This window comes from Lipotes vexillifer, unplaced genomic scaffold (assembly GCF_000442215.2).
Source record: "Lipotes vexillifer unplaced genomic scaffold, Lipotes_vexillifer_v1.1 scaffold1063, whole genome shotgun sequence".
Lineage (NCBI taxonomy): Eukaryota > Metazoa > Chordata > Mammalia > Artiodactyla > Lipotidae > Lipotes > Lipotes vexillifer.
The window spans coordinates 2620327-2633520 of record NW_006799734.1 but is presented as its reverse complement, the minus strand read 5'-3'; the positions used below and the strand labels follow the sequence as shown (position 1 = coordinate 2633520).

The 13194-nt window shown below is 60.1% G+C and overlaps 1 protein-coding gene across 1 annotated transcript in view; it reads right to left on the bottom strand.

Moving 5' to 3' along the window:
• The window catches only part of CLPTM1L (CLPTM1 like), a 12417-nt gene extending 1354 nt beyond the window's left edge, over nt 1–11063 (bottom strand). Inside the window, exons 1-15 of the mRNA XM_007471908.1 lie at nt 10902–11063; nt 10414–10514; nt 9275–9464; nt 7632–7777; nt 6446–6524; nt 6043–6160; nt 5745–5839; nt 5187–5271; nt 4165–4268; nt 3189–3254; nt 2176–2226; nt 1295–1377; nt 772–806; nt 206–261; nt 79–123 (exon numbers count right to left, since the gene is read on the bottom strand). Of these exons, the coding sequence (XP_007471970.1) occupies nt 79–123; nt 206–261; nt 772–806; nt 1295–1377; nt 2176–2226; nt 3189–3254; nt 4165–4268; nt 5187–5271; nt 5745–5839; nt 6043–6160; nt 6446–6524; nt 7632–7777; nt 9275–9464; nt 10414–10514; nt 10902–11063 (1416 nt within the window). The remainder of the gene's footprint in view (nt 1–78; nt 124–205; nt 262–771; nt 807–1294; nt 1378–2175; nt 2227–3188; nt 3255–4164; nt 4269–5186; nt 5272–5744; nt 5840–6042; nt 6161–6445; nt 6525–7631; nt 7778–9274; nt 9465–10413; nt 10515–10901) is intronic.
• Between the last annotated feature and the right edge of the window lie 2131 nt (nt 11064–13194).

The following is a 13194-nucleotide window of genomic DNA, read 5'->3' as shown; positions in this document are numbered from 1 at the left end:
TTCCACAGAAGGGCCGCCTGACGCACGGCCCCGCCTGACGGCAAGTCCCTGAGGGCCCTGTGCAGGCGAGGCACTGACCTTATAGGTGAAGGCCTTCCAGGGCAGGTGAGCCACCGACTTCATCTGGGGACGGGACGGAGTACGTCAGGGGCGGCCCGGGGACGCGGTGGGGGGGCGCGGGGACGCGGGGGGCGGCGCGTCTTACCTTGTAGTTCACGAAAAGCTGGGGTAACATGAATAGGAAGCCGAAGGCGTAGACCCCTGAGGAGGCAGGTGCGGCGTGGGGACGCGCCGAGCTCGGGCCCGCGGCCGCCCCCCCCCCCCCCGGGCTTCACGACCACCTGACCCCCCACGCCCGAGAGCACCGTCCGCGGTGAACCACCCGCCTCCCGCCCGCGGGGCTGAGAGACAGCGCCCCTGCCCACTCCCGGTGAACGCGGCAGCCCGCGAGCCCGGCCCTGTCCGCCTGCAGAGCGGCCGCGCGGTCAGGACGAGCCTAGTGGGTGGGCGCTCCTCCCAGGACACGGGGCCGGGGGCTGAGGCTCCAGCGTGCCCTAAGGCAGCGGGGTTCACTGCCCGCACCCAACCATTCCACGGACAGCACACCGCCCACGGCCAGTCCCGCAGGCCCAGCAGGCAACACAGGGCCCAGAGAGAACACGGGGCAGGGCGGGGCCTGACGGGGACCTCTCAGCACACCGGGCCACGCAGCGGCGGGACAGAGCGACCCGCTGTAAACGCCGAATCTGAGACGGGAGACCCAGGACTCACCATTGACGAAGCTGCTGACCAACCAGGAGTACCAGCTGGAAGGGAGGAGCGGGTGATGGCGGAGGCCGCAGACCCCAGCGCTAGTCTCTGCTAACCGCCGAACCCCACACACGCCCTCACGCTCTCCAGCGCCAGCACCGGGGCTGGGCTCTGCTCTCCAGTCCCGGGACCCTGCGGGCTGGCCGGGGGCGACCTGCACGGGGAGCGGCTTCCCAGGAGCCCTCACCGAGGTGAGGGCAGAGACTCGGCACCTACCGACTTTCCTTCACGACTTCCAGTGAGATGGGAAACCACGGACGCCCGTGGACGCTTCGGCCCCTGTGGGCCCGGGCAGTGTGTTCAAGCCCGAGCCCTGCTCCCGTGAGTGTTCCCGACCCCGCAAGGACCAGAGAGGGCCGCGCAGAGCCAGCAGCGGCGGGCAGGCTCAGGCCTGCGGCCGAGGGGCGTCCCAGTGCCGGCCCCACTGCCGGCCCCGTCAGTGACCCTGGGCTCCAGCTGAAGAGTAGCAAAGGTGACGTCCTACCTCTTATATCTGACGTTCAGCAGAGAATAGACGGCGCCCCCGATGCAGAGAGGGTAAAGGAGATACGACAAGTATTTCATGGCCTACGGGGAACAGAAAACGTCCAGTGGGAGTCCACCATCAAACCTGCGGAAACTTCCTTGATGGAACTCACAAAAAAGGGGAAACACCCAGAACGTTTAGGGCAGCGAAGCTAGTCTGTGAGGAGGATGTGCGTCAGTGAGCGTTTGTGCAAACCCCACAGAACGTCCACCACGAAGACCGCACAGCAGTGATAACAGTAACAATACCGGCCCGTGGGAAACAGCCAAGCTGACAGACCGACCCAGGGCAGAGAAACGACGAAACGTCTTGCAAAGAACTCTGATGAAATGCTCCCAGAACTCCGAGTTTAGGGCTGCCTTCCAACTAACGCAGTGTATCACCCTTAACTCTGATTTGAACTTTACCAAAAACCCAATAAAAACTGGAATGCAGTTGATGCCCATTAAACCAGAAAATAAAATCATCCCTGCTCGGGAAACGTGTATCATATCAAACTGAAAACCACAGCTCCCCTCGGCAGCGGGAGTCTGATGGCCTAGGACGCAGAGCCTGCGGGGTCACCACGTCTCAGGGACACAGGCTCAGCTCGCAGCCCCACAGCTGCCCACCGGGAATGAAATATCTCCTGGTGGTATAGGATTCAGCACGGGCGCCCGCAGGGGCTGGGAAACAGGAGCCCCCGGCCTCCCTCGCGGGTCAGGAACCCCAGGCAGGCAGGCAGGCAGGCAGGCAGGCAAGCAGGGGGTCTCGGCTCCAGGACACAGCTTCTCCACGGGGACGGCTGCCGCCAGGACACCACCTCCAGGGAGGCATGCATGCCCCAGACCACCGCTCACCTGAGTGTCATACTCCTCCGTCTTCCTTTCAGATTCACTGTAAGTGCCAAACTGCAACGAAATTCAGTACAACCACGTTAAATCGCGGACCAGGCAGGCATCTGGGCTCAGCTTGGCCACCATGCAAGGAGGGACAGGGCGGCAGGCTGAGAGGCAGGAACCCTCGGCCCAGGCGTGGCAGCGCCCCCGCTTCAGAGCCGGGGGTGCAGAGGACCCGATGGCCCCACCTGCGAGCCACGCAGTGTGGGACGCGAGGCAGAGGCAGGCCCGTGAGCCTGTGCGGCACGCCTTGTGCTTCCTGTTCCCAGTTCCATTGAGTTTTGCAGCGAAGACGCTGCTCTTAAGCCAAAGTGGATTCACTGGGCTGACTTAGATCAAGAGAAGCCGCACCCCATCTCCGAGTGACCTGCCCTTGACCTGGAAACCTGGAGCGTCGTAAACCCCAAGGCCCGTCACAGAAAGCAGTGAGCTGCCCCACCGTAAACCTCACTGACGCCCAAGCCCCTGCCCGAATCTGCCCAGGAAACTCCACACCAAAGGACAGCTCTCAGGGAGGCTAGGAACTGTGCTGTCATGTGGTGGCATCACCCCCCGCAGGAGTGGGGAGTGCCACCCCTGAACCTGGCCGACCAGCGTCCTGTCCGGTCATGGAGGTGGACATGATGCTCAGCGTGCTCGGTGCTGGGCCCACGCCTGGGGACCCCGGGCGCATCAGAGAGCCCCGGAGCCTCGTGGGCAGAGCGGCAGAGAGGTGCGGTGACCCGCCCACTCGCCCCGAGACGCCCCTGCATCTCCCTGCTGGTCTGCGGGTAACAAGCTGCCCGTGGGGTCGGAAGGTCAGCGTGAACACGTGACGATCACCTGCTCTCACGGTGACCTGCATCTCACCAGGACGCAGCTAGGAGGCACATCAGCAGTCAGCCTGCATGAGCAGACCGGCCGAAACGCCAAGGTGGGCTGGGAGAAGCCGCAGGAGGTGACAGATCCCCGAGAGGGTGCGGCTGGGTCCCTACCTGAAATGTGGGCCTCAGGCCTCTCCAGATGACGGTCACCTTCAAGGCCTTTTTCACTTTCCACAGCTGAGAAGTTGAAAAGTCCACACTTCAGGCTCCAAGACCAGGGAGAAGCCAGGACCCACCCCTTGGATGGTGACTGACCAGGGCACCGGCCGCTCGGGCCCCTCGCGCCCCAGCCCAGCCCGACCCTTCAGCTACCCGCTGCTCCTCACCTTGCCGTCGGGGACGCCCCGGGACGGCCCCCGGTCTCCAGCCCACACCCACCCAGCCTGTGCGCCCACGTGGACCCGACCCCCTCCCCGGAACCACCGAGGTGGTGCTGGTCGGGCCACCCCCCCGCCCACCTGCACTGACGCCCCACCCCGCCTGTCCCCAGATTCGCCCTGGCACCTTCTTTCTGCTCCCCGGGGGACCCCAAGCCCCACGCCCTGCTGTGGCCGGGTCTCTCCAAGACCCTCCCTAAAGTGGGACCTGCACCACGGCTGTGAGGTCGGTTGCACAGAGCGACTAGTGCCCATAGGGGGGGTCCCGCCAGCACTTCCTTGATGGGCGGTACCAGCGCAGCCCCCAACCCGACAGCCGTGTGAGCCAGTGCCCACTGGCAGGGGCACTGGAATATGACCGCAGCTGAGGGTCCCGGTCAGGGTGCTGCCAGAGGCCTGCTGCCCCCTCCACTGCCCCTGCATCACACGTCCTGCTTCGCACGGCGTCCAGCGCAGCGAGCGCTGCACGGGCTTCAGCCACCGTGTTAGCACATCCCACGGATGGACGAGACAAGGTGAGGCTTCTGGGCCATGAGAAACGTGGAGGCATCGGCAGCTCCGCCTGAGAAGCCGCGGCAGCTGCGCCCTCACCCTGCTGCTGCGCCGGCAGCCACTCCTTCAGCGGTGATGTGGGTCCCGACTACACCGAGCGCTTGGGCCACGGAACCACAGACACAGCGCTCAGACCGGCGCCCCGGCGGGCAGCTCACCTCGATGGCAGCCCCGATGCCTGCAGGAACCAGCACCAGCAGGCTCGTCCGCTCGTCCAGCAGGAACAGGAAGATGACCACGGTGCTAAAGCAGCGCCAGAGCACTGGGGAGACACGGGCTGCGCTGAGGCCCGGGCGCGGCCCCCTGCCCTGTGCACCGGCACCCCGCTCGCTTCTGCCCCTCTGTCCACTGAAAAGGAACTGCGGACCACAGGCGGCGACGGGAAATGCAAAATGACTACAAAAGGCTACGGCCCCGACAGACGGCAACCTCGGCAGGTGAACGTGTGTTAAGTTACATTTACAGACACAAAAGGCACAGGAGGCGTGCTAAGAAAACTGGTTCCTGACAGGGATCCTGCACTCTAATCTCAGGCTTTCCTGCTTTCACCCTGGCCCTGCGGAGCCTGCGTCTGTCCTTTAAAAGCTGCACTTTGTCCTTTCAGGTTGTGCTTTAGAAGATGCCGCAGCCGTGGAGACACTCCCTGTAGGGAGCTCCCCGCCGGGAGCTCAGGCCCTGGGACCCACAAGCCCCGCTCATGCCACAGGCTGAAAAGGCCAGGGGAGGGCGCAGGAGGGCTCAGCGGGGGACCCTCCCCTCCAAGGAAGCCAGATGTCACGACAGAAGGCCCCGAGACACGGACTCTGGACTCGGGGGCCACCCCAGCATCCCAGGGCACCCACTTGGGTGTCTCTTCTGCAGGAGAAAAAGAACCGTTTCCTGCAGGAGAACCAGCTTGGGAGCCAAGCAAGACTGTGAACTGCCACAGACGGGCGCTGAGAACCGGCCTCCATGTCGCCTGCCCTCCGTGCTCCCTGGCTTCCGTGGCACTCACCACGACCGCGGACACAGCACCCTCCCGGGCTGCTACCACAGGGGATCTGAAAGCCCCTCCCGAACAAGAGCCACGTTGGCCACGGGCGATCGCAAACTGTAGGTTTCCAAACGAGCTTTATCACCTGCCTGTATCGCCAGCGGCGGGACAGGCCCTGAGGGCGGGGGCAGTTCTCAGAGCACCTACCTGCTTTGGTGGACATTCCGGTCATGCTCTTCTTTTTCTTCCAGAAACTGATGTCATTTTTAAACGCTAGGAAATCAAAAAGCAGCTGGAAAGAAGACAGGACAGCGATGAGACCCTCAAGCTGTGTAGACAAGCCCGGGCTCGACGTGAGATGCTGGCCTTTCAGTAACACCCGTGTCTCCCAGCACAGCTCTGGAGAGATTCGGCTTCACTGGAGGCCAGTTCCTAGGCCCTGGGAGCCGGCTGCGGCTTGGCGCCGGTACCTCGCGGCCTCACCCCGGCCCCCTGCCCCCGAGCCCCCAGGCTGCTTTCCCCAGGGGCCGCCAGCCGCGGTGTCTAATGGGGATTCTGCCGGCAGGGCTGGTCCGTCCCTCTCTGAACTGCCACACCATGCCTCCCACGGGAAGCACTTATTTTGCAAAGTCATTCGCTGATCTCACTGGTTTTGGATTTGTTTCCAAAACAGCTTCCAAGAGCAGTGGATGAAGCCCCAGGTCCCTCAGCTGGTGGGCGCCCGGGGCGCAGAGCCCCTCCCGAGCGGGCGCCGGGGCCACTCACGTGGAGCGCGGCCACAAAGAAGGTCAGCGCCAGGAGATACAAGTTGGTGTCGACGAGAATCCCCTTCACCTCGTCAGCGTCCCTCTCCGAAAACCCTGCAAAGGCCCTGCGTGAGACGGACGCCACCAGCCCCACGCCAGAGCCCTGGCCAGGCTACACCGCATCAGCAGGGAGAGCTCCGCGGGCCAAGCATGCCCCTTCAAGGCGGGCGATCTCACAGGCGGAATGGAAGCCGGGCTCCGGGGCTCCCGGGCGGGACTGAACCCCTGAACCTGGGGCACCCGCCCGGCGGCCTCACCGAACTGCTGCAGCGAGAATACGGCATCCTGCATGTGGATCCAGAAGCGCAGCCGCCCCAGTGAGATCTTGTCGTAGGACACGGTGAGGGGCAGCTCGGTGGTGGAGCGGTTGATGACCTGCGGGGAGGGCACCGTGAGAGCCCAGCCCCACGCACGCTGCTCTGCCCGGACCCAAGGCCGCGTCTCCCCTGCTCTTTCCTCCTGTGGGGCGCCAGCTGTCTTCGCAGCCCCGGCAGGGCACTCCCCCAGGAAGCCCTGGCACCCTGACCTCCCGCCCACCACCCGGGCCCCGCGCGCCTCTCATGACCACAGCCCTGGGCGCTGGCGCCTCCTGGGCAGGAGCTGGGGGCCCGCCCGAGTGGCCAAGCCGCGCACAGGCCTGAGGGAGCCCTGGCTACTCACCGTGAGGTCCTTGACCCGGCTGCTGAGCTGATCGATGAACAGGATGGGCAGGTAGTGCACCGTCTTCCCCAGCCGGATCCTGGGGGATCGGAGCCGTTTCAGGGCCACAGCGAGCTCTCGGGCCCCCAGGACTGAAGGCGGCCCCAAGACGCGGGGTTACCTCACAGAGCTCACCCCACCCCCATCTTCAGTGGCTTCCGGTCGCAAGTCCCAGGACACGCCTCCCCAGGGCAGCAGAGGCGCCATGAGCTCCGTTCTTCCCCTGCACAGCTGCCACCAGGAGGAGGTGGGGACCATGCGCACAGTGGGACGCCACTCAGGACGCGAGGGGAAGCAAGGGGCCGTGAGTGTGCCGACGCGGGGCAGCCCACGACATAGTGAGAAGCCAACACCCATAGGCCCTCCATGCCTGGCTTTCACCCCATGACCCTTCTGTGCCTTTCACACTCAACCGTGCGAATGGATCACGTGTTCAGAAATCAGATTTTACTTTTACAAAAGGGAAAACCTCACGACACCACCACAGGACCCACTGGAAACCGAAGGAGGAAACAATTCTCAGCAGAGCCATTTCTAGGTGCTATGTGACGACCCAGTGACGGGCTGTGATCTCACAGGGGGGCTCCCTGAAGCGTAGAGACCCGGGATAATCTAAGTCAGTCAATTTTAACAGTCACGCTTACGACAGCAGGTGACGGGCACAGAACAAGCTAACGATCCATTTTTAAGCAAAGGTAACGGAGTCAGAGCTGACAGGACGCAGACAGGACAAAGCCTCCTGTGCGTGGCGCAGAGGAACAGGGTCTCACCAAGGCTCCCCATTTTCCCCTCCAGCTTCTGCCAAGAGCAAAAGGCAAGGTGCTGCCTGTCGTGTCGTCGTTTCTCTTCCATAGCCTGGCGGCAGCCGTGATCACCAAGACCCCCAGGGAGGAGGGACAGGCTGGGGTGCTCCAGGAAGCACCCCAGGCCCCACGTCACAGAGGGGGCTCAGGAATGTAGGTACGGCCCTTCTGCTGTAGGATTCTGGCTGGCCTCGATCCCTCCACCCTCCACCCACCAGGTCACCCCTTTGCTGTCCGCTCAGGGAGCGAACGAGCGATGCGCAAAGCTGGGCAGGTGAATGTGAACTACGGTGGCCTTCCCACCGTCTGGGCCTCAGCTCAGCGGCCAGACCAGAAGCACTTACATCTTCATGTACCGATGCACATCAGCGGGCAGGGAGGCCCCGTCAAAGACGAAGTCATCCACCATCACGTTCAGGGTCAGCCTTGGTCTCCAGTGAGACACGGGTTCATCCAGGGCATTCGCTGGCCTCTTCTCAGCTTCGATCTGCTGCCACACGTAAGGACTGACTTAGAGGAAAAGACCAAGGCTGGGGCGGGAGGGGCCCGGGGGGGGTCTGAGGCAGCAGGGTGCTGGCACTGTCATCTGGGAACAGCCCACAAGCCGAGAGCACAACCGTAAGAAGGGCCAGCGGAGCATATGGGAGGACCCACGGCTGCCAGCTCCCCGATTCTCATACCCGCACCTCCTCCTCCCAACAGAAGACAAAGGGTGTGCTGTTTCGCACCGTGGGGTCCTGGATCTCACTGCCTCCTGTTTTGAGCCCTTGTCCGGAGCAGGGATTCCGAGGACGAGCCTCCGGCACATTTTCAGGAGGTGCTGGAGCTGAGAGCCCCGCCCTTGCAAGGAGGCTGAAGGGAGACGCTTCTAAACCAGCTCCACCCCGCTGTCTGGAAAGGGGCATGTCCATGTCTAGAGAACAAGCCTAAAGCTACTGAACTCAGAAACAAACTCTGCCCGGCAGGGAAATCTTGATTTCAGATCTAACTGAGAAGCTCTGTGAACCGTGTCATTCTATTAATATTTATCTCCTCCCTAAAGCTACAATTTAGCACTAACAGTTACACTAAAAACAGCCTCCCAAGGAGTAGCGATAGCTAACGTTTATTCAGCACCTGTAAGTTCCAGAGACTCCTTCCACCCTTCACACCACCGCCCGGCACCCCAGAAAGGCCCATGAGGCAGTGTCGTGCGGTCCCCAAGGAAAGAGAACTGAGGGGTCTTTCCAAGGACACACATGAGACAGCTGCAGACACATCCTGGAGAGCTGCCGCCCCTGGCGTGGATGACTTCCCTTGCATTCAGCGTGGACCCGAATACCAGGATCCCTCTGTCCCACCCTCCACTGCGGTAATGACCGCGTATTCAATCTCCGGCCTTTCCCTGTACGTACAGCTTTCTATGGGTGTACAAGATACAATCTGCACACACACTTTTTTCCTAATTTTGAGTTATATCCTCAGAATAAATATTCAAGCATTGTCCTGTCCTACACACAGTGCAGTGTCTCCCAACTCTAAGTTCTGACTGTAGCTGAGCTCTGCAGAAGGGGCTGCCCTGGACCCACTGGGTGCACACACGCTCTCTGGGGGCTGAGAGGTCCTGTGGCCCGAGAAGGAATCTGGGTAAAGAAAGTCACTGAACAGGCTTCCCTGGCGATCCAGTGGTTAAGACTCCACGCTTCCACTATAAGGGGCACGGGTTCGACCCCTGGTTGGGGAACTAAGATCCCGGCGTGCCACACGGCACAGCCAGAAAAAATAAAAACCAAAAATCACTGAACACTTAAACTGCACGTCACTCATTTGACATAAATTTATCTGCAAGCCCACGAGAAGTTACTGAGCTGAAAACGTATGTGCCAATAACATCTGACCGCTTCACTTCCCAGCAGTCAGTCTAGCGCCAGATGCAAACTGTACGTGCAGACACGTGTGTGTGAACTACAAGGGGGTCAGCGGGTTTCCTTCAGCCGGCACCACTCACCTGCGTGGCAGATTCCCCAGTGAGCAGGTTGACCTCTTCCGGTTTGGGGACCATGTAGGTGGTCAGCGGGCTCACCAGGTGCACCTGCTTCCCGTCGTGCCAGGGCAGGACGCCGGCGTGATGGATGAAGATGTAGGCATACAGCGTCCCGTTGTTCCTGGTTTTCTTTGGAACAGAAACATTGACCGTCCTACAACAAAACAAATGATGATTTCAACCATGTACACATTATGCTGTGTGTGCACACAGAGTGGAGACTATGCAAATATTTCTATAAAAAATGTCGTTTCAAACCAAAACCACCTAATTTTAGCTGAGAAATACTAAAAACAAGACCCAGCTACCTGGATGTTACTGAAGTCCTGAGTGCGCACATTTATGGAACACACCCTGAAAGCACGGCAGCTGCCCAAGAGCTGAAACGCCTGCATTCTGGGTGCTAAGGGGGCCAACACCAAACGTGTGTGCGCCCCGCCCCCATAGCGGCTAGAGGATGTGTATCCTGCAAGACACCATGCACCCCGGTGCTCACTCTGACGCCTCCCAGACACCCAAGAGGGAAGAAAACTGGGGACAAACACATCATCTTTAAAATTAAACTTGCTGGAATTTAAGAAACTAGAACCACAGATTAAATACAGCTTCAAAAAATCACTCTACAGATGTCAACGTTTATATTGCTTGCTCTGTTGCAAAGTTACATTTCACTCAAATTACGACTTTCTGCTAAGTTCTTCCCTCCTTCCCCTTTCCTTTTCCCTTCTAGACGACATAACTGAACCACTTCCGCCAGGAAAACACAAGTTGTTTTCTGTGGGAAACTGCGTGTGTAAGCTCTGCTCCCCAGGTAGAGTGCCCACCATAGCCCCCGCTCCTATGGGAGCTCCCCAGGGCCGCACCGTATCCCACAGCTGTCAGACGCTGGGTAAGATGCTTCCTAAAGGACAAACTCGGCGTCTGCTACTTTCAAGTAAAACAAAGTCTGCTTGTGGGTGTGTCACACACACCTGCAATGAAAACGCGCTACCGTGCACGAGACGGCTGGTGACGCTGTGGCACCCTCCTCACGTGCAAGACGCTGACCTGTCAACAATCTCAACGTCAATGATGCCTCCCTGTCACCCTGTCCACAAGCATACCTTTCAAATTTGGACTCCACGTCAAAGTCCTCCACGTTCAAGACCAGGTCCACGTTGTTCTCGGCACCCAGGTTGGACCGTGTGGCGGTGTACACGCTGAGCTGGAAAAGACGTCAAGAAAGTCAGCTGGGCAAGGCCCCTGGCAGAAAGCACACAGAGATCTGACCAGCCACCCAGGGAAAGGTGCATCTTAACTCCCCAAGGGACACAACTTCGGCCGGTGACAGGAGGTTCCGGGACGCACCTGCTGCAAAGGAACAAACTGCTAAAGTGTGTGGCTGGCTGATGAACGGGGCAGGGGTACAGGGACGCTGTACGCCTTGTGATGGGGTGAAGAGGGGTACGGGGGCCAGCGTGCGGGGTCAGGAGCTTTAGGATTCGGGGGCGCGGAAGAGAGGTCTCAGCCCAGACCCGGTCAGGTTCAGGTGCGAAGGGCCCGGCCCCACCCAGCCCGAGATCAGAGGTCAGGTGCGAAGGCCCGCGCTCACCTGCAGCTTGGGCCTCCGCGCCAGGTAGGGCTGGATGCAGTTGCCGTCGCCGGCGCATGGGCGGGTGTAGACAATGCCATACATGACCCAGCAGGTGTGCACCACATACACCACGAACACGCCCACGACCAGGCTGGTGAAGGAGCTGCGGCCGCTCCACATGGCGGCGGCGCCGCCGCCGCCGCCGCCGCCGCCGCCGCCGCCGCCCGGCCCGGCCCGCCTCGCAGCTCCGCCGCCGCCGCCGCCGCCGCCGCCGACGACCTGTCGCTGCTGGATTCGCCGGTGCGCCGCTTCCGGGCCCGCGCCGCCCGCCGGAAGTGGGCGCGCCGCGCGCCCCCCTGGGAAGCGTAGTCCCGCCGCCGCCGCGCACGCGCGTACGCCTGCGTGAGTGGCGCGGCGTGACGTCACCTGCCTGCGCCGTCCTCCCGGCGTACCCCGCGGGGGTCCGGGCGCTGGGATTTCGGCGGGTCCGAGGGCGCCAATGGGGCGGGGGCATCGGGAGGGTCGGGGCGCAGGGCTCCCCAGCGCCGCCCCCACCGGAGAAGCGGGAGGGATCCTCGCCCCCGGGCCAAACGGCGAGGCGGCGTGTGAACGCGGAGGAGCTGGGCTGGAGATGCGGCGGGGGTGTGCGCTGTTCTCAGCCTTTCTGAGTCTGGCGTTATGTCAATGTGAAAAATGGAAGAGAAAAGAAATAGACTCACTAAAGTCAGCGACCCTTTCGTGTTGATTTCCGTCGTCTTTAAATATGAACCCCCAGAGGGGCGCCTTTGAAGAACAACACAGCATTTCTAAATGAGAGGCCGAGGCCCTTGTCAACGAAAGTAATCGATAAACAATCTATAATAATTATAGAAAAGAGTTTTATTTGAGCCAAGCTGAGGACTAGCCCAGAAGCCCGCTTACCAGGTTTCCCTGAGGAACTGCTCCGGATAAGCATGATTTTCAGCACAGTTTTATATTTCGTCAGATCAAAGAACATTAAACAAGTCAGATAACATTTCTTCAAGGTTTTAATAAAAAGAACAGATCAGCACCTACACAGCGAATCAGTATGGCCTTGGCGCCTAGGAAGGGCTTCTTATCATCAAAGGAGGACCAGCATTGGCGTCCCAGGAAGAGCGCCATTTAATCTTTTTTTTTTTTTTTTTAACATGGACATTCTTTACTTCTGGTCAATGTGTCCTATTTTTCTAATAATTAAAGCAGATGAACAATGTATGTTTGATAGGCCACAAACAGGCTGTTTTAGTTAGCATCAAATTTAAGTTAATTCATATATAAGCCAGAACGACTTCCCTGTATCTTAATATGTGAACAGTTTTTTTTAAAAATCACCCTCTAGTGCCTCCCAGGAGCCGAGGCTGCTGAGGGCTGGACCAGATCCTCAGTAGCTCCCCTTAGGGCCAGCCGCCCACCCGCTAGAGGGAGAGCTCAGCTGGGGCTCCAGGGAGTGAGGGAACTCATTCCCCCTGTCTAGGCTTGATGGTGCTCATGTTGTCCTGTTGAAAGCTGCCCAGTTGGCCCCTGGAAGGGCATGTGCTCTTCCTGTTTGCATTAAAGAGTCCGAGGAATCAGGACCTATGATTCATTGGAGCCTCCCATGCCCAGTGGCCGGCCCTCTGTGATGGAGAATGCGCCATCCTCATTCGCATTCACATCCACTTCTCTCCTCTTTTCCTTCTGTCTCACAATCAAAAACATTGCTAAGCATTTATAGAAACAGTAGATGCTGTTAAAGACCCAATAAATTGCTCAGGGCTTCAGAGAAGGGGGTGGGGGCTCGCTGAGTAAATGGGAAAGTGATTTGCTGCTGCAGAGATGGTGGAGGGATGGAGGCCTCCCAGGAGCAAGGCATCAGGGGCGGAGTGCAGCGGTGGCTCTGGGTCACCCCCCTGGGATATGGGTCAGAGACTTAGGGGCATCGGAGACTTTTCCCTGCCTCTTGCACCCTCACGTACTCACCCTCCCCTGTAGCATCTTCTTGTGGCCATGTTGGCTTCAGCCATTGGAATAGCATGTAGCTGGACCCCCGTCTCCACCTTCCCCTCCAGCCTACTCCCTGTTCAGCACAGCTGCCCTCCTGTTGGAAACCCTTTGCTGACTCCTGTTACCCTGAGTATAAAATCCATCCTCCTTAGCGGGCTTACCAGCCCTTTGCCCTCAGCTGTCATGCACTGTGCTCCTGCCACACTTGGGGAGCACCTACAGGGCTGGGCTGCTCTACACCCTGCAGCTTTGCCCTCGGTGCTCTACTCTGTGCAGCGGAGGAAGGCATGCTATAGGCCTCTTAGTC